General features: G+C 37.6%; 5 protein-coding genes across 5 annotated transcripts; 4 read left to right on the top strand and 1 right to left on the bottom strand.

Annotated features, from left to right (window-relative positions):
- Positions 1–4,475: 4,475 nt before the first annotated feature.
- GCK72_004600 (uncharacterized protein) lies at positions 4,476–4,774 on the top strand (the record flags this gene model as incomplete). Its single annotated transcript, XM_053724783.1, has 2 exons — positions 4,476–4,556; positions 4,640–4,774. The coding sequence occupies 2 exons, from the start codon at positions 4,476–4,478 to the stop codon at positions 4,772–4,774; spliced, it is 216 nt and encodes a 71-aa protein (XP_053588977.1).
- A 3,670-nt stretch (positions 4,775–8,444) lies between these two features.
- On the top strand, positions 8,445–8,648 carry GCK72_004599 (uncharacterized protein; the record flags this gene model as incomplete). The annotated part of the gene is made up of 1 exon (XM_053724782.1): positions 8,445–8,648. The coding sequence occupies one exon, from the start codon at positions 8,445–8,447 to the stop codon at positions 8,646–8,648; it is 204 nt and encodes a 67-aa protein (XP_053588976.1).
- A 1,627-nt stretch (positions 8,649–10,275) lies between these two features.
- On the top strand, positions 10,276–10,909 carry GCK72_004598 (uncharacterized protein; the record flags this gene model as incomplete). Its single annotated transcript, XM_053724781.1, has 4 exons — positions 10,276–10,499; positions 10,544–10,616; positions 10,665–10,740; positions 10,791–10,909. 4 exons carry the CDS (start codon positions 10,276–10,278, stop codon positions 10,907–10,909), a joined length of 492 nt encoding a protein of 163 aa, XP_053588975.1.
- Positions 10,910–18,190: 7,281 nt separating this feature from the next.
- On the top strand, positions 18,191–20,716 carry GCK72_004597 (uncharacterized protein; the record flags this gene model as incomplete). Its single annotated transcript, XM_003091317.2, has 1 exon — positions 18,191–20,716. One exon carries the CDS (start codon positions 18,191–18,193, stop codon positions 20,714–20,716), a length of 2,526 nt encoding a protein of 841 aa, XP_003091365.2.
- Positions 19,926–23,833, bottom strand: GCK72_004596 (uncharacterized protein; the record flags this gene model as incomplete). The annotated part of the gene is made up of 5 exons (XM_053724780.1): positions 19,926–20,059; positions 20,814–20,882; positions 20,933–21,025; positions 22,764–23,701; positions 23,754–23,833. 5 exons carry the CDS (start codon positions 23,831–23,833, stop codon positions 19,926–19,928), a joined length of 1,314 nt encoding a protein of 437 aa, XP_053588974.1.
- Positions 23,834–23,940: the final 107 nt, after the last annotated feature.

The raw sequence follows: 23,940 nt of genomic DNA, 5'->3' as shown, positions 1-23,940 counted from the left end.
GGATTGTAAGAGTTTTTGTTTTTGGTGCGATTCTTTGTTTTGCAATAAGTAAATGGATGTCAAACTGACCTTTCAAATCAGGTTTTTCTATCTTCAAATAGATACATGCGCCGTAGGTATGTTCCGAGGCGTCCGTGAAGACGACAAGTTGAACCGGTTTACGGCTGTTGAGATTCGGGATGTTACGTCTAAATTTTAATGTTGAATTCTCGATTTTTTGTCTATATGAAATTATCTGTTCGACTATATCGTCGCTTACGTAATCTAACCATTTTATAGTATGGTCAGAAATTTGTCTAAGAATATTTTTTCCTTGTAAATACAAGGGTGCAAAATATTGGGTAGGGTCAAAAATCATCGTGATTTCTCCTACTGCTTTTTTCTTATTCATACGAGGAATTCCTTTTCCGGTTATGACTAATTTAGGTTTTCTAACTTCGAAAGTATCATTTTCTAGGTCATAGATATAACCTAACATTTTTATGTTTTCAAGATTTTGGGCTTTATCTTCTTCCTTTATGAAGTTTACTGGGTGATTTACACAAAATTCTCTGATATTCATACCAATGCTACCAAAAAATTCTTTCAAAAGGTTATAAAATTTTGGTAATTCATTGAAGTCATCTGTTAGCATGAATACGTTATCTACGTAACACATTGATTCAATAGCTTTGACTATGTTTTCGGGAACATTAGCTTGTCTTACTGCGTACAAAATTGACATAGACAGTAAAAACGGTGAACAGTTTACTCCGAATGGGAGGTTTCTGAATCTCATTAGTCTAATGTTATCTGGGTGGAGTGGCCTTTCTGGGTCTCTCACTCTAATAAATCTTAGTGCATCTCGGTCTTTTTCATTGACTTCGATGGCGTGAAAAGCTTTTTCTATATCTCCGGCTAGGAGATATTTACCTTGTCTTAATCTTAACAAAATTCCTTGAAGATCAGGAATAAGTGATGGTCCTTGATGAAGAGCATTATTTAAACTAATCTCTCCTCGTTTTTTGCTAGATGCGTCAAAAACGGTTCTTACTTTGGTTGTATTACTACTTTTGTTGAATACTAGCCCGTAAGGGATGTAATATCCTAAGTTGGGATCATTATCGATTTCTTCGATAATACCCGTTTTTTCCATAGTATCAAAATTTTCTTCAAGTTTCTGCCATGCCTCTGTTCCTTTAGAGGTGCGTACTAGTTGTCTAGCTCTACAGATTGCCACATCGTAGTTGTTAGCTAAATTCTCTCTTTGCCCTTCTTTCCATGTAAGAGGAGCTATAATTCTTTTAGTTTCTGAGTTAGTTTCTACCTTATTTTCAAATTCCACAATGATTTCCTCATTAGTTGGATCGAAAATTTTATCGGTGATACCTATGTTGCTTATCTCGAAATATTCTTGGAAGTCATTTTCGGTAAAATGTTCTTCCTGGGAGTCTTTAATTCTTGCAATTAATGCATGCATACTAGAAGTGGATCTTTCAGTTTTTCCGCATACTAAAGGTCCAATATGTGTTGGAATGATAAATTTACCCGATGGTAATTTTTTCTTGCCTTCATCAGTGATGAGGTCCCAAAATACATCTAATCCTAAGAGCGCTACTGCTTTCTCAGGTCTGGTGATATTAACGGTTTTCTCGTTAACATTTTCAAGATATTTTTTATCTTCATGCGTTAGGTTGATCGGTTCAAAAAGATCTGTTATATCTGGTACTGTCAAGGCTTCTACTTTAATTACCGAATCATCGTTCGTAATTATTTCAAATTTGACTACATTCGAAATTATTGAGGTTGGGTCTTTGCCGAACACACAAAGGTCAATTTCTACGTTTCTTTCTAGAACTTCCATTTTTGCCTTTTCTGCAAAACTGGACAAAATGAATGATTGGTCTGCTCCTGTATCAAGGAGTACCGGAATTTTCTCAATTTCCTCACCTACTACGATTGGTGCGTTCACTACCATTAGTGACGTCTTATTTGCATTTACTTGGTAATTTCTGGTTTTTAAACTTTTCTGGGGTGCTGACTGACCTTGGTTTCTCTTGTTGTATCCGTTGTTGGATTGGTTTCCATTGGTTTGGTTTCCATTGTTTTGAATTCTCTGATTCACTGGTTGCGACTGATTTCGCTGCTGATACCCTTGTCCTTGGGTTCCTTGGTTTCTTTGCTGGTACGCAGCAGCATTGCTGGACTGGTGACCATTGTTCTGGTTGCTGAAATTATTTCTTCTATAATTTTCATTCTGGGATTTGTAGGTGGGAGGATTTTTCTGAAAGTTGTTTTTTCTAACAACGTTTGGGTTTCTGTGGCATATTGCCTGATTGTGTTTCACTTGACACTTTCTACATTCTGAAGATTTGCATTCGCTTAGTCTATGTCCGCTATTTAAACAATTGAAGCATAGGTTATTCATTTTTATGAACTCTCTTCTATCTTCTAGCGACGCGACTGTTTTACACTCAGCTGACGTGTGGTTTGTTCTCTGACAGAATCGACACTTTTTGTTCTGCTGTGGTTTTCTCACGGAGAAGACATTTCTATCTTCTTTTTCATTCACTTTCATTTCCGACCGCTGCGCTGATTCTTCAATCGTGATGATGATATCTAGCGCTTCCAAAATAGCGGAGGTATCTTTAGGTTTTGTCCTAAGGACTTCAATCAAAATGTTTCTTGGAATTTTCGATTTAATAACCGATTGGAAATTTTGAGTTTCGATACTACCATGTTTACTTAAACTATTAATTATCGCATGGAGCTCGTTATGTAAGATTCTCAAACTTCTAGGGCTATCCCGTGCCATTGGGACTTCACTTAGCCTATTCCAAAGATAGTCATATTGTTTTTCTTTTGAGCCGTACATGGCTTCTAGTCGCTTAACTGCTGTGGCAAGTTGCGTGCCATCTGGATCGTACGCTCTAATCAAGTCAGCTGGTTCGTTTACTAGATGGTTTCTTAAGATGTTGTGTTTTTCAACATCTGTATATTCGTCGTTTTCTAAAACGGTTGGCTTAAATATCATATAAAATGCTGACCATTCTGATATGTTGCCGTTAAAAGTTGGTAGCTTTACATGCTTATACTGAAGCATGGTTGGTCTTGTTTCGGTTGTAAAACTACTTACTTGGAGATTGTTTCCTGGTGGTCGAATGAAGTCAGTCTTCAGTTCGACGTTGGTTTGTGACCTTCTTGGGCGGATACTGTACGAAGTATCCGCTAGTCCTTTCACCTTGTGGGTTGCTGCAAGTGTGTTTAAATGTTCATGCCTTTTGTCCATTCTAGCTTCAATATCACCTACCAATTTTGTGATCTCTCGATCTTTTTTGTTGATTTTGATCGAAGCTTGTTTTGCGGTCTCTGTTAGGAGAGTTCCTACAGGAGTCATGTGGATGTTTTCCAGGACTGTCGCAAGTTGTGACTTGTACAGCTGGTCTTTCGGTTTAATGGTCTCTACTTCAGAGGCCATGAATACGGCATAGCCTGCAAGAAAATCTTGAACTGGGGTTTGTGGCTCTGTGGTTGGGTTTGGTACGGCTTTCAAAGCTTGGAAAGATGCTTTCAAGAATTTTTCATAATCTTCCTGGTGAGTCGATATAATCTCCTCCCAGTTTTTAATATCATCATGAGTGATGCTCATTGTGAACGTTTTATAACTAGGAAATGAATTTCCTGGTTATTAATCTCAATTTAGCTGCTGGAGCTGGTTAGAGATGTCTTGGAAATGTAAGCAGTGCTGAGTGACGGATCACCAGCAGGTTCGCTTTGTAAGCAGTACTAAGTGACAAGTCACTAGTAGGTTCGCTTTGTAAGCAGTACTAAGTGACAAGTCACTAGTAGGTTCGCTTGTTTAGGACTTACCTTACAATTTGCACCGTTCGGTCGATGCACCATAAAGAGACTACAATCCGGGTGGACTATAGTAATCGGTATGGCTAGACGGTTCAGTGGTAGATATTTATTCGGATGCAAAATATAAGTAATATAAGTCAGATACAGCTAACGGGGTTACAGGTAAAGATAGTGGGGGAATATAGATGGGGGTACGGTAGATGGGACGGCAGACGGGGGCAGCAGACGATGGGCAGCAGGTGAAGGTGATTGACAGAGGAGATGGTGATTCTCCTTCTCCAGAAGAGGGTGTAGATGAGGCGGCAGGTGTTCTTATATAGTGTTCCGCTTATCCAGTATTCCAGTTTTGCCGGTCGTTAAGGGCTTCGGTAGATTGGGTAAGAGGCATTGTTGAAGGTTGTCGATCAATTAAGCACAGGTATTCGCCATAGAAAGGGAAACACGGCTTGTTCCTTTGTGGGAGATGACGGTGACGTAATCGTGTTCTGGTGATCAGTAATCGCGAGTAATTCCTGGTCGCGATAGGGACATCCAAAGAGCGCCTCATCTTTCACTTCAAGCCGTTGCGGACCGGATTCGAGTGCCAATCGCCAAAACGGAAACAATGAGCAATTGGACTGTGCCGCAACTGAGAGATGACCAAGTCCAATACGCTGCAATGGACGCCATCGTACTCCATAACATCAACATCGGCCCTGCACTGGATTAGAGCTACAGTAAGTTTTGAGAAAAAATGATTTTGTGAATATGAAATTTTTACTCAATAATCCATTAATAAATAGCATTTTCAATCTTTCAGATTACTCCAACTACGGCTCAAATGCATCAAGTGGAAACAATTCGTGATGATCTGTTGGAGATTGTAGAGGATATGGATTGGCTGCGGGATATCTTCAACAACATGGAAGATATCAGAAAAAGCTGGAATCGGTGATGAGATGGGAGAAACGTTGGGAATGGCCGAAATATTGGGAGCTCGTTTTGTAAAATTTTAAAGTTATTATTTTTTGTAAAATTTTTTGTATGCCGTTTGAAATAAAATAGTTACTCCAGAAGAAAAGAGTATCTAATTCAAATAAACCAACTCCCGTAAACCGGTCTCTTTTCTTCGAGTCCTAGTCTATAAGAGTACATTTGCAATTGCGACCAAAGTGGCCACTAGGCTAGGTATTATTTGCACCAGGGAACACAAACACAAATCGTGGACTTGTGACTGTAGTTGATCGGAATGTGGAACCCTAATATTTAGGTGGAAAAGTTTGAGATTTATTGGATTTTTCGATGTTCAAGATATTTGTGAGATATAGATGTGTGCTGGAGGTAAAGTAATCAATGGAAATCTGTAAACTATGGAAAGCTGCGAATCACCGTTTAATTAAAGTAGTGTAAACAAACAGACACACAGACAGACAGATAATGCCAATTTTAGTATTAGTTGTAGATCAAACCTAGAGCTTCATTTTTGTTTATGAGGCACTATCTGTAAGAGTGAGAATGTTTGTGTTGGGCCTTGGCACAGTTGCAAAAAGTTGTTTCAATCCGAACTCTTTTTACAGCATATGTACCCCTATGGTAGTGATTTACAAAAAATATGTCACCAGTCCCCTATGACGTCATCATAGGAAAATATGCTCAATAATCGACTTTTCACCCAAAAATTCATAAAATTTTTAATTTTCCAGATAACTTCGGGAAACTTTCGTAACATGTTAGAAATGTTTTTGGCTACTTTTACACAAATTTCCAGCTTCCCAGACACCCCAGAAACAGTTCAATTGAATTTCATTTTCATGTTTTTTCAACTTTTCTCAAAAAATCCCTCTAGAAATCCTCAAATTTCAAATCGTATTCGTATTCCCCGCTAAAAGTTCTATTAGGTCCAATTAAAAACATCAAAAAGTAGGGGGACCATTTTGAGATATTTCGATTTTTTCAAAAATCACATAAGGGTCCCCCCTTATGAAAATTTCATTTTTGAAAAAAATTTCAAAAAAAAATTAACTTCGAAAACAATTGGAATGTTGATCAAACCCTTGAAATAAGTCACACACAAAATAAAAGATCTCAGAAATGTGTTTGAACGGATTCCGTTTTTTTTGTTCATCCACTTTTTTCCAGTTTTTTCCCGTTTTTATCAATAATTTGTACAGAAGTCCTCAAATTTTAAAGGATATCCTAATTCCTCACAAAATTTAACATATAGTTCAATTGACATCGTTAAAAAACAGGGGGACCATTTTGAGATTTTTCTATTTATTTCGAAATTCAGATAAGGGTCCCCCCTTATGAAAGAAAATTTTTATCAAAAAAATAATTCAACTTTTTTTTGATGCAATAGACGTTCAAACTATAGAAAAATGTTTCCGATATTTTATCGATGTTCTCAACGTCTATTGCATCAAAAAAAGTTGAATTATTTTTTTGATAAAAATTTTCTTTCATAAGGGGGGACCCTTATCTGAATTTCGAAATAAATAGAAAAATCTCAAAATGGTCCCCCTGTTTTTCAATGATGTCAATTGAACCATATGTTAAATTTTGTGAGGAATTAGGATATCCTTTAAAATTTGAGGACTTCTGTACAAATTATTGATAAAAACGGGAAAAAACTGGAAAAAATTGGATGAACAAAAAAAACGGAATCCGTTCAAACACATTTCTGAGATCTTTTATTTTGTGTGTGACTTATTTCAAGGGTTTGATCAACATTCCAATTGTTTTCGAAGTTAATTTTTTTTTGAAATTTTTTTCAAAAATGAAATTTTCATAAGGGGGGACCCTTATGTGATTTTTGAAAAAATCGAAATATCTCAAAATGGTCCCCCTACTTTTTGATGTTTTTAATTGGACCTAATAGAACTTTTAGCGGGGAATACGAATACGATTTGAAATTTGAGGATTTCTAGAGGGAATTTTCGAGAAATGTTGAAAAAACATGAAAATGAAATTCAATTGAACTGTTTCTGGGGTGTCTGGGAAGCTGGAAATTTGTGTAAAAGTAGCCAAAAACATTTCTAACATGTTACGAAAGTTTCCCGAAGTTATCTGGAAAATTAAAAATTTTATGAATTTTTGGGTGAAAAGTCGATTATGGAGCATATTTTCCTATGATGACGTCATAGGGGACTGGTGACATATTTTTTGTAAATCACTACCATAGGGGTACATATGCTGTAAAAAGAGTTCGGATTGAAACAACTTTTTGCAACTGTGCCAAGAGGAATCCTCATCTTACAGACAACGCCTCTTATAACAACTTTCTTGTACGAGACCACTCTGAGGGAATTCCGGAATTTTTTTCATTTTTTGCCAGGGATTTATTTGAACCATGTTACGATAGACATTTATCTGGAAGTGTATAGTGTAACTGTAAAATGAATACTTTTAAGATTCTTATTGTCATGAGTGGACCCTCAAAGATATGGAGCACTTATCAATAACTTTTGTTAACTGAACAGGTGTTTATTAATAGATCGTAATGACAAAAATAATTCTGGAATTCTCGATGCTGGTGTCTGTACTCTATTGTATAGTGTACACTCTCCCACTTTCGTCTCGTTTTCCAACTTACTGTTTTTTCATGATTCACCATCTGGCTGATACCCAGAGGAGAGCATCTATTCTATCTTCTTTTAATAAAAAAATTGAAAACCACAGCCAGCTGTGTTTCGTGTCGGAATTAGACAAGAAAGGACGTTTGCAATCGTCTGTTTGCGCCATCTTGGGTTCGCGCCACGGACACTCGACACAGCTGAAATGACACAGCAATGAGATCACTCAACACATCTGAAACGATTGCTTTCGTAATATAACAGGAAATGTTCACAGGGAGAACTAATTGTAAGTGCAAACAGACAGACAGATATTCAATGTTATCAATGGAAAATGAAATCATCTCGACATCACTTCTTTTCCCATAATACATCAAAAACGAGTGCTAATATTTTGGCGGGAAAACTGCGTTTATTGGATTTTTTTGATTTTCAAGCTATTTGTGAGATATAAATGTGTATTGGAAGTTGAATAATTAAATATTGTAGACTGTGAATGATCGTTGTAGTGGAGAATGGGAAGATTAAATGAAAAAAACAGACACACAGACAGATAGATAATGTCAGTTTTTGTATTAGTCGTAGATCAAACCTAGAGCTTCATTTTTGTAGTTGACAACTTTTTTGTAAGAGATCTCTCTGACAAGGGAAGTCATTGGAAACGTCACTTTCAAACGACCTATAAGTTTGATAATAGGTATTTTTGACCCTCCAAAGACTTCCTTTGTGAGAAGTTACAGATCAATAAACTAATAGTAAGAATCGCCTTTTCCAGTGAAGTTTGGAATTTATTGATTTTCAGCAATTTGTGAAAAAAGTTAATTGGAGGATGGGAAGATTAAGTGCAAACAAAAGAATAATAAGCTAAAAATCGCCTTTTCTAGTGAAATTTTGTTCTGCGTCTGGCATGTTTTCAACTAAAAAGTGGTCTCCAACACGAATTCCCCACTCTCGATTTTCTTAACAGTGACCAAAACAATCTTCCAATTCTGAGTCATAGTCAATGTTGTGGACGACAAGCCGACCCATCAATCAAGATCAAGATGCCGCTAGATGATAGTGGTTGAGGAGTATGAGCACTTGGAAGAACAGCTGGCACACAAACATCTAGAGGAGAAGTACGACGGAGAGAAGGTGACCCCGAGAGGAGCAGAGGATAGACATCAATTGTGGGAGCCGCGGCGGAAAGGTCAACCAGATGCGGCACAGAGAATCTGGATATCACAACGTCTAACCAACGCCTCCGCAGGAATATAAAAAAGAAGAAGAAGAGGATCAGATAAGGCCGGAGCCGAAGAGTACCATCCAAAAGGCTGTAATCTTTGGCCGTTTTCAATTGAAAATTACCAACTTTGAGAGTGTGTCATGGTATTACTGATTGTCCCATAAAGTGAATTTTGTACAAGTCATACAGAACAAAGGTAGAGCTTTATTTTTGTCGTTGACAACTTTTTTGTACAAGACCTCTCTGAGAAGTTACAGATCAGTAAACAGATCCGGACATCCGGACACACAGACATTAATATATCTTTGTGTCCGTCAATCCGGATATCTAAAAATGAGGTAACCGCACAGTTGAGCAATTTACATATCGACAAAGTCATTTCTCTCTCAAATCGACCAAATTCAGTGCAAAATAGTGTAATTTTTGAGCTGGCGTCTCAAAATAACCATAACTCTCTAGGGAGTGCCCGTACAAAAAAGTTGTCAACTACAAAAATGAAGCTCTACCTTTGTTCTGTATAAGTCATTAAAAATCAACTTGATGGGACAATCAGAATTATCATGACACGCTGTCAAAGTTGGCCGATTTCAACTGAAAACGGCGAAAGTTTACAACCTTTTGGACGGTACTGTAAATATAAATACCCGGTTTGTTACATTATATTTATGCTTTCGAGCTCTGATTCAGAGTTCCATTGTGATATTTTCTAGTTGAATCATAAACTAATATTGAAATACCACTGAAGTCATTTTAGTCAAAAATTTGACTTTTTCGCAAAAAACTCCAAAAAATTTGAAAAGAGTTGAATTTTGGAACCAATTATCCGGTATGCTTATTTTTCTCCAATTTTTTACCAAAAATTTGTTGTGTACGTCGTCAGGAGTCTCCCTCCTGAGAAACGCAATTACCTTTGTAATATCATATGTAACCACGCCCTATAGCATATAAAAAGGGGCGACTTGTTGTTATCAGTTCTATATTGACTCCACAAAATAAACATGTAATACTCCACGTCGGCATTATTATACCTTCACATTTCTTTTGTTCCTCCCTCTCCCCTCCGCTCCATCTGAGGGATAACAAAAGTGAGAATTCTCACATACCGTTTTGATCCGATTATGATTGCCTGAGAAAAATGAGAATTCTCACATATACCGACAAAAAGAGATGTGTCACTCACGATCTGATTCATTGTTTGCGTGGGAAGCGAGAAAGGGGGCGTGTCCTAAGAGAGACCGGGAAAGTGGGCGGAGCCTATTAGTTCCCCTGATACATTCTCATCTCAACCAGATCATTGTCTCTCTAAATGCCTTAACGGAATAGGCGTTTTAATTGATTTTTCTAGAATACTCGTATTTCTTATCTATTATTTTGATATCTTATTGAACCACGAAGGAGTTTTGAGGTAAGTTATCGTATGCCAGACAGGTGCTGTGTTATAGTGATATCAAAGAATTTTTACTAGATTTAGCAATTCGTGGTAGAATAGTTACAAATGTCGCACTCTTTCAGCTTCTACAACGCACGAGATCACGAAGTTTTGTTGCTGAAAGTCCACGAGTTAACCAGACACGAGTTTGAAGAGGTCAAAAGATTAATAAATTCAATTGGGAGAAGAGTCGTGACCTTTGGAGACGAGAATGACGTAATCACTGCACCATGGGCGGACATGCAAGTGGAATACACGAACGAGGGCAGATTAGACAGCAGCGCACACTACGCGCCCACGCTCATGATATCGAATTCAATCTAAGGAAGTGTGAGACAATGAGTAATTGGGCGTCGGCAGAATTGCGGGAAGACCAACTACAGTACGCCGCAATGGATAGTGTAGTGCTCCACTATTTAAACATTGGGGCAGCACTGAATTGGTCATACGGTAAGTTTTGTAAAAAAAAAGGCGTATTTAAAAAAAATATTGTTACAGATCTGCCGCGCCCAATTCGCGAGATCACGAGACCTCCTCGTTTTTACATGTGGAATTTCCACATGTTCTAAAGGTAAGTTTCTCTCCTTGTTGTGTCAATTCCAACTTTTCCTTTTTTCAGGTCCACACACCTCGCCGCTCCTCATCGTCTCTACTCTCCCACACGTCTCCTCTACAATACGCTCCACTACATCATCGTGAGTGAGCTTTTTTACCTAAATTTACTCATAAAATCCTTTTTTTTTAGGCCCACACACCTCACCCTCGTTCCTCACTGCTCGTCTCTACTCTCCCACACGTCTCCACTCTCCTCAGCAGCCAATTCCTTTTATGATTTTTTTGCTCAAATATTCCATCCCTTTATGATTTTTTTCAAAATAAACTGCTGAATCTGAAAATCCCGTTTTTTTTCCATTTAGGTACATTCAATTCTGGTGGTGGCTGGGGGACCCGAATGCAAATGCGCTCCGCGGTAGACTCGGCCACTCGACTCGGCCATATACACAAGGAGATGAAAGAGGAAAGAGATGTGGTGAAATCATTTATTGGGCACTTGTTTGAATAATACGAGTGAAATTGACAAAATTTTATTTAAATTCCAAAAAAAACATGCTGACATATTTGAAGATGTATTTTATATAGGCACATGAGCTATAGGATAAGAGGGGAAATGGAGGGAATGTTGAGGAAATCTGTCTGTCTGTGTGTCTGTCTGTTTGCACTTAGTCCTATACTCCTCCAATCCAATGATTCCCAGCTTCCCATATTTAATTATAATCGTAGCAGTCGTTTCAGCTGTCAGCGAGTGTTAACAGATTCTCGGTCAGGGTTTTTATTCAAATTGACATAAAAAATCCTCAAATGTAACCACAATTGTTTTCATTTCCCAATAAAACTTGTATTCAAGATTTAACGTACAGTAACGGACAGAAAGGTATCAACTTTGGCTGTTTTCAGTGGAAAATGACCAACTTTGAGAGTATGCCATAGTAATGCTGATTGTCACACCAAGAAAACTTTTAATGGAACATACAGATCAAGGGTAGAACTCCATTTTTGTAGTTGACAACTTTTTTGTACGGACACTCTCTAGCTAGTTACATATCGACAAAGTAATTTCTCCCTAAAATCGACCAATTTCATTGAAAATTAGTGCGATTTTTGAGCTGTTGTTTCAAAATGACCATAACTCTCTCGGAAGTGTCCGTACAAAAAAGTTGTCAACTACAAAAATGGAGCTCTACTTGCGATCTGTATAGTCAATAAACAAAAAGTATTGTGAGACTATCAGGGATACCGTCCCACACTCACAAAGTTGACCATTTTCAACTAAAAACTGCAAGTGTCGCATTCTTTATGGGCAGTACTGTAGTTTAATTATGACTGCAGGTGACCGGAGAGAGCTACCCCAGTTAGTCATTCCAACACAATGGAATTAACCAACAGCTGGTCAATGGAATAAAATAACAAAAAGTTCTCAGGATTAGGTGGAAACAGACAGACACAAAGACAGATTCAATATTTTGGTGGGAAAGTTTGGAATTTATTGAATTTTTTTTTGATTTTCAGGCAATTTGTGAAAAAAACGTTATTTGGAGGATTGGAGGATTAAGTGCAAACGGAAGAATAAAAAACTAAAAATCGCCTTTTCTAGTGAAAAATGAAATTTCGTTCTGCGTCTAGAATATTTTCAACTAAATACAGTACCGGACAAAAACGTATAAACTTAGGCTGTTTTTAGTGGAAAATGACCAACTTTGACAGTGTGCCGTAGTAATTCTGAATGTCACACCATGAAAATGTTTAATGAATCATATAGAATGAACGTAGAGCTCCATTTTTGTAGTTGACAACTTTTTTGTACGGACATTCCCTAGAGAGTTATGGTCATTTTCAGGGGACAGCTCAAAAATCGCACTAATTTGCACTGAAATGAAACGATTTGAGGCAGAAATTACTTTGACGATATGTAACTTGCTAGGGAGTGTCCGTACAAAAAAGTTGTCAACTACAAAAATAAAGTTCTACCCTTGATATGTATAATTCATAAAAATCTACTTGATGCGACAATCAGTATTACCATGACACACTCTCAAAATTGGTAATTTTCCACTGAAAACAGCCAAAGTTGATACCTTTTTGTCCTGTACTGTATGTGGTCTACAACACCAATCTCCTATTCTCGGCTTCCACGATTCTTCACAGATACCAATCTCAATTCCATTCTTCTACTCATTGACAACCTGCTTATTAACTCGGCTTAGTGATCCATCAAGACTATTCTAGGTGACACTTTGCGGTCAAGTATCGTCATAAGAAGGGGTCAGTTATGCCATTTAATCTATCTCTCCGTTTTTAATGACACCTTTTTAGTAGGACGGGATAAGGGGGATTATGTTAGTGGCTTACTAGGGAAGGTCGTGGACTCGGTCTGGAGTTATGAGTTGTGACCTATACCATTGGAAAGCTGAGAAAATGCTGATTTCAAATATATTCAGTTGCTGCCTTCGAGGCCTGGCGTTCAAGAAAAACAAGGTCAAAGTTTGTAAAAATGACTAATTATTGCCTTTTTGACACGCGAAAATTTTTTTTGCAACTTTTGCGCGTTAAAAAAACAATAATTTTTCATTTTTTGACCTTGTTGTTCTTAATTTCCATGCCTCGAGGGCAAAAACTGAATATATATTTGGAATCAGCATGATTTCAGCTTTCCAATGATATAGGTCACGACCCATAACGCCAGACCGAGTTCACGACCTTCCCTAGTTAGCGAGATTCAAAAAAAAAAGAACCAAATTTTTTACTTTTTTTTTTCAATTTTTCCTCGAAAACCTGAACATTTTTAATGTTTTTTCAGAATTTCCTCTAAATCTGAATCATATTCGAAAACTTGACTTTTTCTCTTAAAAATTGATTTTTGACCAATTTTTTCAGCTAAAATTTGTCGGAAATAAGGTTTTTTCCTGGTTTCAAAAAAGAGCCAATTTTTCTCAACATTTTCTAGACATTTAATTTTTTTTTTAGAATTCCTTATAATTCTAATTCATAGTCGAAAATTATTTTTTTTCGCAAAATGTTTTGAAAAATTCGAAAATTTTGAATTAAGAATTTTGGCGCCATTTATTTCGGCCCCTGGACAAGAATGCTTACTTTTCCCCCAGTTTTTTGATGAAATTTGTCGGAAACTAGCTTTTTCCCAGTTTTTAAGTTACAACCTTTCGAAATCGTGTATGAAATAGTCGTATTTCATTTTCCTGTCCTTCTCCGGCCTTGATCCTCTCCTTCTTTCCTTGTTATATCTTTTGTGTCGGCATAGGTGAGAATTCTCATTTTTCTCAGGCAATCATAATCGGATCAAATCGGTATGTGATAATTCTCACTTTTGCTATCCATGGGTCGGAGGGGAGGGAGGGGAACAAAAAAAATGAGAGGGCAATTGCGTTTCTCAGGAGGGAGACTCGATGACGTACACAACAAATTTCAGCTAAAAAATGGGGGAAAATAAGCATACCGGATAATTGGCGCCAAAATTCAACTCTTTTCGAATTTTTAAAAGTTTTTTTGCGAATAAGTCAAATTTTTGACTAAAATGGCTTCAGTGGTATTTTAATATTAGTTTATTATTCAACTAGAAAATATCACAATAGAACTCTGAATCAGAGCTCGAAAACATAAATACAATGTAACAAACCGGGTATTTATACTTACAGTACCGTCCAAAAGGAGTGTGTCATGGTAATTCTGAATGTCACACCGAGAAAATTTTTATTGATTTGTACAGAACGAAGGTAGAGCTTCATTTTTGTAGTTGACAACTTTTTTGTACAAGACCTCTCTGAGAAGTTACAGATCAGTAAACAGATCCGGACATCCGGACACACAGACATTAATATATCTTTGTGTCCGTCAATCCGGATGTCCAGAGATGAGGTAACCGCACAGTTGAGCAATTTATATATCGACAAAATAATTTCTCTCTCAAATCGACCAAATTCAGTGCAAAATAGTTCGATTTTTGAGCTGTCGTGTCAAAATGACCATAACTCTCTACGGAGCGTCCGTACAAAAAAATTGTCAACTACAAAAATGAAGCTCTACCTTCGTTCTGTATAAGTCATTAAAAATCAACTTGATGGGACCATCAGTATTGCCATGACACACTCTCAAAGTTGGCCAAAGTTTACAACCTTTTGGACGGTACTGTAAGTATAAATACCCGGTTTGTTACATTATATTTATGCTTTCGAGCTCTGATTCAGAGTTCTATTGTGATATTTTCTAGTTGAATAATAAACTAATATTGAAATACCACTGAAGCCATTTTAGTCAAAAATTTGACTTTTTCGCAAAAAACTCCAAAAAATTCGAAACGAGTTGAATTTTGGAACCAATTATCCGGTATGCTTATTTTTCTCCAATTTTTTACCAAAAATTTGTTGTGTACGTCGTCGAGTCTCCCTCCTGAGAAACGCAATTACCTTTGTAATATCATAAGTAACCACGCCCTATAGCATATAAAAAGGGGCGACTTATTGTTATCAGCAGTTCTATATTGACTCCACAAAATAAACATGTAATACTCCACGTCGGCATTATTATACCTTCACATTTCTTTTGTTCCTCCCCCTCCCCTCCGCTCCATCTGAGAGAGAACAAAAGTGAGAATTCTCACATTACCGTTTTGATCCGATTATGATTGCCTGAGAAAAATGAGAATTCTCACATATGCCGACACAAAGAGATGTGTCACTCACTATCCGATTCATTGTTTGCGTGGGAAGCGAGAAAGAGGGCGTGTCCTAAGAGAGACCGGGAAAGTGGGCGGAGCCTATTAGTCCCCCTGTTACATTCTCATCTCAACCAGATCATTGTCTCTCTAAATGCCTTAACGGAATAGGCGTTCAACATTGATTTTTCTAGAATTCTCGTCTTTTTTCTATTATTTTAATGTCTTCTTGGACCATGGAGGAGTTTTGAGGTAAGTTATCGTATGCCAGGCAGGTGCTGTGTTATAGTGATATCAAAAAATTTTAACTAGATTTAGCAATTTTTCGTGGTAGATTAGTTTCAATACCGTGCAGCAAGATATTCAACTTGACCATTTTCAGTTGAAACTGACCAACTTTGAAAGGGTGTTACGGTATCACCTGATTGTCCCACAAAGTAATTCATGTATAAACCATACAGAACGAAAGTAGATCTTCATTTTTGTAGTGGACAACTTTTTTGTACGGACATTCCCTAGAGAGTTACCTACCGACAAAATAAGTTCTCCCTCAAATCGACCAATTTCAGTGCAAAATAGAGTTTTTGAGATGTCCCCTTAAAATGACTATAACTCTCTAAAGAGTGTCCGTAGAAAAAAGTTGTCAACTACAAAAATAGAGCCCTGCTTTTAATCTATATGATTTATACATAATTTATTGTGTGGGCCAATCAGTGATACCGTAACAACCTCTGAAAGTTGGTCATTTTTAACTGAAAAAGGCTAAATTGTATGTCTTACTGCAAGCTACTGTATCTGGTAAAAATTATAACGTCCAATGACTTTCGTACAACTTTTTGCCATGTTCTTTCTAAATGCTCCACCCTAAAAGTCACATTAAAATGTTTGACTTGAACTTTTTGACTTAAACTAAAAAAAAGTAGAACCTTTAAAAAAAATTAAAAAACGGCTTTTGATTTTTAAGATATTGTTACAGATCCAGAGCGCTTAGAGATCACGTCTAGTGACTGGCATGGAGGTTCTGAAAACAAAGACAATGTCCAACTGGAGAGTGCTGAATTTACGGAAAGACCAAATGTGGTATGCGGCCATGGATACCGTCTCGCTCCATTATTTGAATGTAGGAGAGAGAGTTCAATGGAGAAACGGTAATTTCATATAATAACAGGTTTCCATGATATGAATATAGAGTTTTTTTCAGAACGTCCACACGCAAACATCAGAGCCCCGATATTTTACAACTTTGATTTTTGATTCTCTTTCTCCCGCACGCCTCCACTCGACCACTCAACACATTATCAACAGTGAGTTTTTACCTAAATTTACTCATAAAATCCTTTTTTTTCAGGCATACACATTCAGCGCCACTTTCTCCCTCACTCATCCATCACACTCCTCACAACTCCGTCCACAACTCCGATAGTGAGTTTTTTACTCCAAATTTACTCATAAATTCTATTTTTTTCAGGCATACGCATTCTCCCCCCACTCATCCATCACACTCCTCACAACTCCGTCCACAACAGCTCACCACAACTCCGATAGTGAGTTTTCCATCTAAATAGCCCCCTCTTTTTATTTTTCTCATAATATTCTTTCCCTTTACGATTTTTTTCCCAAAATAATCCACCTCTTTCGATTTTTTCTCAAAATATTCCACCTCTTTCGATTTTTTCTCAAAATATTCCACCTCTTTCGATTTTTTCTCAAAATAATCTTTCCCTTTACGATTTTGTCACCCAAATAAACTGCTGAATGTGAAAATCCTTGTCCCTTTCCATTTAGGTACATTTGAATTCTTGTGGTGGCTGGGGGACTCGAAATGCAAATGCGCTCCACAGTAGACTAGGCCACTCGCCTCGGTCATGTACACACACACACACACACACATAAAGGGGAAGGGGAGGAGGGGAAGGGCGCTTTTGAATTCTGGTGGTGGCTGGGGGACTCGAAAGCAAATGCGCTCCGCTGTAGACTCGGCCACTCGCCTCGGCCATGTACACATAGAGAGGAAAGAGATGTGATGAAATAATTTTCTTGGGCACATGTTTGGAATAATACGAGTGAAATTGACAAACATTTTATTTAAATTCAATCATTTTTGGTGAAAATACACAATTGAAACTAAATTTTATACAGGCACATGTGCTATAGGATAAGACATTGCACAGTCTCTCAAACCCCGAAAAACAACTGCAAGCGAAAGTTCTCAACGGAGCGCAAAGGCCGCGCGCTACAGTAGTCGGAAATAATTTTTTATTAATTTTTCAACTGGAAATTTTGATTTTTTATAAATTACAAACAATAAAGGAAGTAAATAGTGAAAATCGTCCAATACAAGACAAGAAAACGGCAAAAGCAACACTTCGAAGAAAAGAATACCATTATTGGAACAGAAATGAAGGAGCTTATCAATATCGAAGTTTTGGCCTGAAAATTCAGTTTTTTCACGATTTCTGGAAAAATATTGGGTTAAAAAGTGAACCGTCCTACAGAAATGTAGATAAAAATATGACGAATTTTTTGAGCTATAATTGAGATAGAACTATTAAAAAATGGTGAATTGCGGTTAGTTTGAAGCTGAAAATTCCACAACGTGACGCACGGGTTTTTTTTCAAAAATTGAGCAAACGGAGTACACAAGAGCCATTAAATCATGATTTTTAGAAGAATAATTGATTTTTCTTGATATATTCATCACATTAACCATTAATTATGTGAAATTTTATTGTTTTTTGTTCAAAAATCTCGTTTTATGTGATGTGAAATCTCAATTATTTGCTGAAATCTATGATTTTCCAGAAGTTCAAACAATTGGGTACATTATAATACGGGTTCCGTGCCAAGAGAACAGGATTCCATCCAATTGGTTAGTGTGAAATCAACTTTAAACATAGTTTAGTTATAACAATTTCAGAAAAATGGCACCTTCCCGAAATAAAATTGCAAGAATAGAACGCGCAAAACAGGCGTCTCTTTTCAAAGCTGCGAAAAACCACGAGATTGAGCACGAAGCAGAAAAAGAAACTATGTTTCCAAAACTGAAAAAAGAAGTATTCTATTTGAAAAAAGAGGTCGAAGAGCTGAAAGAGAACCTGGAATTGGCAAACAAGAAACTTCAAGATGCAGAGATTGAGATACAACATATAAAAAGTGAAAAATGTGTTATTCTTGCTGAAAAAAATCATGAAAAAGAGCAATTATTATCCTCATTTCGCGAAAAAGAGAAGGAAGGCACCTATCTCCAATCTAGAGCTGACCAACTGCAGAAACGAGTAGACACACTGGTCGAAGAGTCGCCGAGCCGCGGAAAATGTCTGAAACAATATAATTTGATTAGGACCAACGAAACTAAAATAGATCGTTATGAAAGAATTATTAAAATGATTTCTTCATTTGTGGGACCTCTCAACGTTGACGCTTTTTTGTATGACTTCTTGAAGATGGCCGACGAAGATGAGGATTTGAAGTTTACTTTGAAATTGTCACCCTGGAATAGCTTTTTCACTGTTGTCAAGCATCAGCTTTCAGATGGATTCTTGAAAGATTTCAAGCAATTTACAAAACAACATTTGCATATTGACATTTTCGCATCTCGCCATCAAATTGAAGAAGTAAAGAAGACGTTCGCAACTTCCAAATATTACACATTTGAACGTCAGAATGTAATGAAACCATCACGAAGTGGGAAGCAAATCATGGCAGAAACAGCGCTTGTAAAGGCCAATGACGTCCACGAACTTCTCTCCAAACGATTGGAAATGTTGAGTCGGCATGAACGTCTTCGTTTCGATGATGGCACAAAAGACAACATCGTTATTGGAGTCGGTGGAGACAAGGGTTCTGACACAACCAAACTTGTCATCGTCTTAGAAAACGTCGACATTCCCAATGATCCCCATGCAGTACTTCTCCTTGGCCTTTACACAGGCAACGACAGTCATTCCCTTTTGAAACAGAATTTTGCATCGGTTTTCGATCAATTAAACCAACTTCATAGTGTTCGATATTTTGATGGAAGCAATAATGTTGAAAAAGCTGTTGTCATGAAGCCACTGGGAGACTGCAAGTTTGTGTCGGCAATGTACGGTCACGCAGGACAAAACTCCAAAACTCCTTGCTATGTGTGCAATTTAGCATGGTCTACACATGGGTCCGACACTGCCAGTCTTGAGAATTTCGATTTTGAGTTTTCCGGAGAAATTCGTACTCTTTCCGATCTCAAAAAAACCGGCGTTCCTCTTCTCGATGTTGATCCTTTGAACGCTGGCCCTCCTGGAGTCCACACAATTCTTGGAATTTGTCAGTATTATTGTATCGATTGGCTCATTGCAATGGCTATCAACTTTGACACTGGCTCATCATCTCCAGCAAATCTGAAACAACTAAAGAAAGACTTGAAGAAATTGGTTTTGGAAACAGAAGAAACAACTAATTTAGTTGATTCTCTAGAAAGTTCACTGGAAAGAATTAACGATGCCGTGACTACCATTCAAAAAAACTGCAAGACTACAAAGCCAAAACAAAAGAATTCTTCTCACTGCACATCTTCGTTTTGTATTGTTGGATCTTCTAAAAAGTCTTCTTTTCGGGATTCTTCTATCTTCCAGTGCACTTCGTGTAAAGCTGCCGTACACGATGTTTGCGCATTTTACATTACGGAAGAGCAGCGACTTCTGATGGACCAATCGAATGCAGTTTGCTTGGATTGTCGTCATGGAATGATTCCGTCGATTCCCGATCGTCTCTCTCTGGCCCTTGAAATTCAGAAATCGGTGAATGAGCAGCTCCTGCAAGCTCAGGATATATTAGAAGTTGCTGATAATGAGCGATTGAAATTGGAGCAACATCTTAAAGGCTCCCGTATTCGAAGTGAAGTGTCGACTCGTCAACTTCTCGAAGCTGCCCTCAGAAGTATCGGATGTGACAGTAGAATTTGGTACCAAGATTTGACAGGGAACCAGGCTCGAAAGTTTCTCCGTCATTCTTCCATTGATAAAGTCCTTGCGGTTTTCACTTCTAACAGCAGAAGAGCTCCAAACGCTTCAGAAAAAGTAAAAATCGATTTGATGCGATCAGTGATGTTGGATCTTGCTACATTGATGTCGGCCGCCTCGAATTCAGTGAAAAATGATGACGAGATTGAGGAAATTGAGAGAGTTATGGAGAGATTTGTTGGAAATCTTCGCGAAGCTCAGCCAGATGCTTCTGTGACTCCAAAGCTTCATTTATTGTCGTCACATCTCATTCCATATCTGAAGCGTTATCGTAGTTGGGGAAGAGTGACTGAGCAAGGAATCGAAAGCTTGCATGCTATCTTCAACAGGCTCAACGTTCGATTTGCCGCTGTTCGGGATCCGATTCAGAAAGCTACTCTTATCGTCGATCGATTATCCCATTTCAATCTTATTTTTGATATTGGTTCTTCTTGGTACAAAGAGGAATAGAAATTTTCTTCCAATAAATTATTGTTTCCAGCAAGAGAATTCCGACGAAATCTGAAAATAACGGGCGGAGAAGTATTTTAAGTTTATTCTTTCTAACCGCTAGCCAAATGTCGCATTAATTCGTTGAAATATCTTGAGTATTGATGATGTGACTCGTGTTTCGGCCCTGAAAAAGTTTCATCGGAGAAGAATAACCCGTTCCGATCGCTAACTAACCGCCAGAAAAATAATTTTCGGGAAAAATTGCATCTTTCCGCCATTTCGCGAGTCTCGAATCTGCCTTGAACCTGATTTTGCACGATGATTGTACTGAAATATCAACAACTTTATCAGAAAAGTGAAAAAATACACGAAAAATCAATATTAGAACAAAGAAGAGTGAAAAATACAACATTCGAACGTTAAAAAAAAAATTGCCGCCGGCTGGGGTATGCGTGTGCGCTCCATTGGACTTGCAGTTCTTTCTCGGGGTTTGAGAGACTGTGCATTGTGAAATTTGAAAGGATTCGCATACTCGAGTGTGCCAAGGGGTCATTATTTATTAGCATTGCTTGATAGGGTTCCGACATTATATCCTGGTATGCTTCGAAAGCTCCACGCCATTTCTGACCAAATTGTTGTACAAGTAAGTTTTTAATTTGTGCCGCATCAGAAAGGTTTCGCATCAAAATCAAATATGTACTATTGTTTCGAGTGGTGGGTGGTAGTGCAAATGCAGATTGTACCAAATTAAAGATTGCACAATTCATGTGGTGAGCATACAAACAAAACAGGTCATTCAATAGGTGCATTGATTTTTTGTCCCTGGCGAAAAAATTCATCAAGTCATCACATACAACAATGTTTCTCTCGTCCTTGTGCCTTTTTAGTAGCTCAATGTCTGGTATTCCCTCAATTGCTCGAAGATTTGGTAAATATCTTGGGATTCCAGGAGTGTCAACACCATAAAACCAAAAAATATTGTAAATTGGTTCTTCAAATGTACGGCTCGAATTTTCAATAATACTACGTAATAGAGTAGTTTTGCCAGATTGCGTAGCACCGATAATTGTAGTCTGGGAGGGGAAACGAAAGCGAAAGGCAGGAGTTAGGCGTGTTGTCTGACCAAATGATGTAGACATGGGCATAGAATTAGTGTTATTGTAACACAAAAGAAGATATTTATAGTGAGAGTTGACGGACAAGTGTCGGCTTCTTTTCCAAGTTCAGACCACCAGCACCACAAAGTTGAGCTATTTGCTGTCCACACGTTTCCATAATCAGTGTGGATAATGAGCCGATTAAGAAATAGACGAGGCAATGTATACTAGTTTCTACTAGTTTTTCATGGTAATACTGATTGTCCCATCAAGTAGATTTTTGATAGATCATACAGGCCAAGAATAGAACTCCATTTTTGTAGTTGACAACTTTTTTGTACAGACACTCCCTAGAGAGTTATGTTCATTTTAAGGAGACATCTCAAAAATCGCTTTATTTTGCACTGAAATTGGTCGATTCGAGGGAAAAATTACTTTGTCGATACTTATCTTGTTGTCCGTACAAAAAAGTCAACTATAAAAATGAAGGTCTATGTACCTTTGTTCTGTATGGTTTATACATAATTTACTCTGTGGGACAATCCGTTATACCGTAACAACCTTTCAAAGTAGGGTATTTTCCACTGAAAACGGCGGAACTCCATAACCTTTTTTAACCTTTTGACCGGTACTGTACTAGATACACTGTACTAGATATTTAACTGTATTTCGATGGGTGAAGAACAAATGTAGACAGTGAGCATCCGTTATAAAGTGAAAGATAATTGGGGATGATTTGACAATCAAGATATTTATTAATGATAAGATAGACGGGGAGATACAGATAAAACCAGCGATTCGAAGTTTAATAGGACAATATCACATTAAAAAAATACCATGTAATTCAAAAACGCTTAAGTTAATGTTCGACCAGCATAACAATTAAAGGATACAATTTAAGGATTATTAAAAAAATTAAAAGATACAATTAAAGGATGTGTAAGATGCAAGTAGTGAATTAAATCAACCCCATACGAAAAATAGAACAAATCGTATTTGAAGTCGTTGTCGAATTGTAACAGTCCCGAGAGTTCCGTCCATTCGACGAATATCGTATCCGCCTTTGACCACTATGATCTTCTCATGTCTTTTGTAACGTCTGACTTGATTCGATAGTATTTCGTGATAATTCGTTCCTTTCAATAAAACATCCTTATCCGGAAACCGGCCATTAGGAAAATCAAAGTTTACGACTTCCATTCTCGGGTTCGATCCGTTCATCCAATGTTTTAGAAACCGATTGATCCCTTTATTAGTGATAGTTGATGAGCAAGCGTATATTTCCTTGCTATTTATCAATAACATCTCATCCAATCCAATTCTGATAGACGTAGTAGGCTCTCCGAGAACCAACATATCCAAGTTTTGAATCAAAATGTTTCTGTACATGCTGGGGTCCTCAAGACCTCGACTGCCCGCGGACAAACATTTGACAGATGGAAATTGTCTCAGTGCCATCTGTGCGCATTCCAAACCACAGGAATCATAAAATCTGAGCGTTCCTATCTCGGATCCTCCGATCGTTTCTTTCACAGAGCTCATATCAAATTTACATGTTTCTCTAGTAAAATAAAGTGAGTGAATTTTAGATGAAAAGAATATATATTGAAAATGAGCTAACCATTCTCGGATGGTGAGACCAGGATTTCGGTATTTCACGATGTTCTGTGGAGGAATTGTGTCACGCATCCCCATTACACGAGCTGGCATATAAATTGGAATTGGTTCGATTCTATCATTATTATTTTCCGGATAGAAATACCACAACATCTGCGACGGAGAGTTCCTGAATGCGTCAATTTGAATTATGATGATATTATCAATTTTCAAATTGATATCATTGATTTTCAAGTTGAGAGATTTGACCACCTCCTTAGTTTTATTGGATGCGAGAGAGAATGAGACTCTGAAAACAAAGTTGTTGAAACAGAGAACTTGAATTTTTGAAAAAAACTCACATATCAACATAATCAATGCTATAAAGCACATGATGTAGTGCCTTTTTTGGTAGGCGGAGGAGAGGGAAGGCACTGGACATGACAGTGAATGAGGGGAGAATGAGGACGGTCCAGTGGGAAGACGTGACGTGGCAACGAGACTGACGGGTCGGGGACAGGCAGTGACCACCCTATAGCAATGTCAATA

This window comes from Caenorhabditis remanei, chromosome II (genome assembly GCF_010183535.1).
Source record: "Caenorhabditis remanei strain PX506 chromosome II, whole genome shotgun sequence".
NCBI classification, from domain to species: Eukaryota; Metazoa; Nematoda; class Chromadorea; order Rhabditida; family Rhabditidae; genus Caenorhabditis; species Caenorhabditis remanei.
Note: the sequence above shows the minus strand (reverse complement) of the source record. Positions and strands in the feature narration are given on the sequence as shown.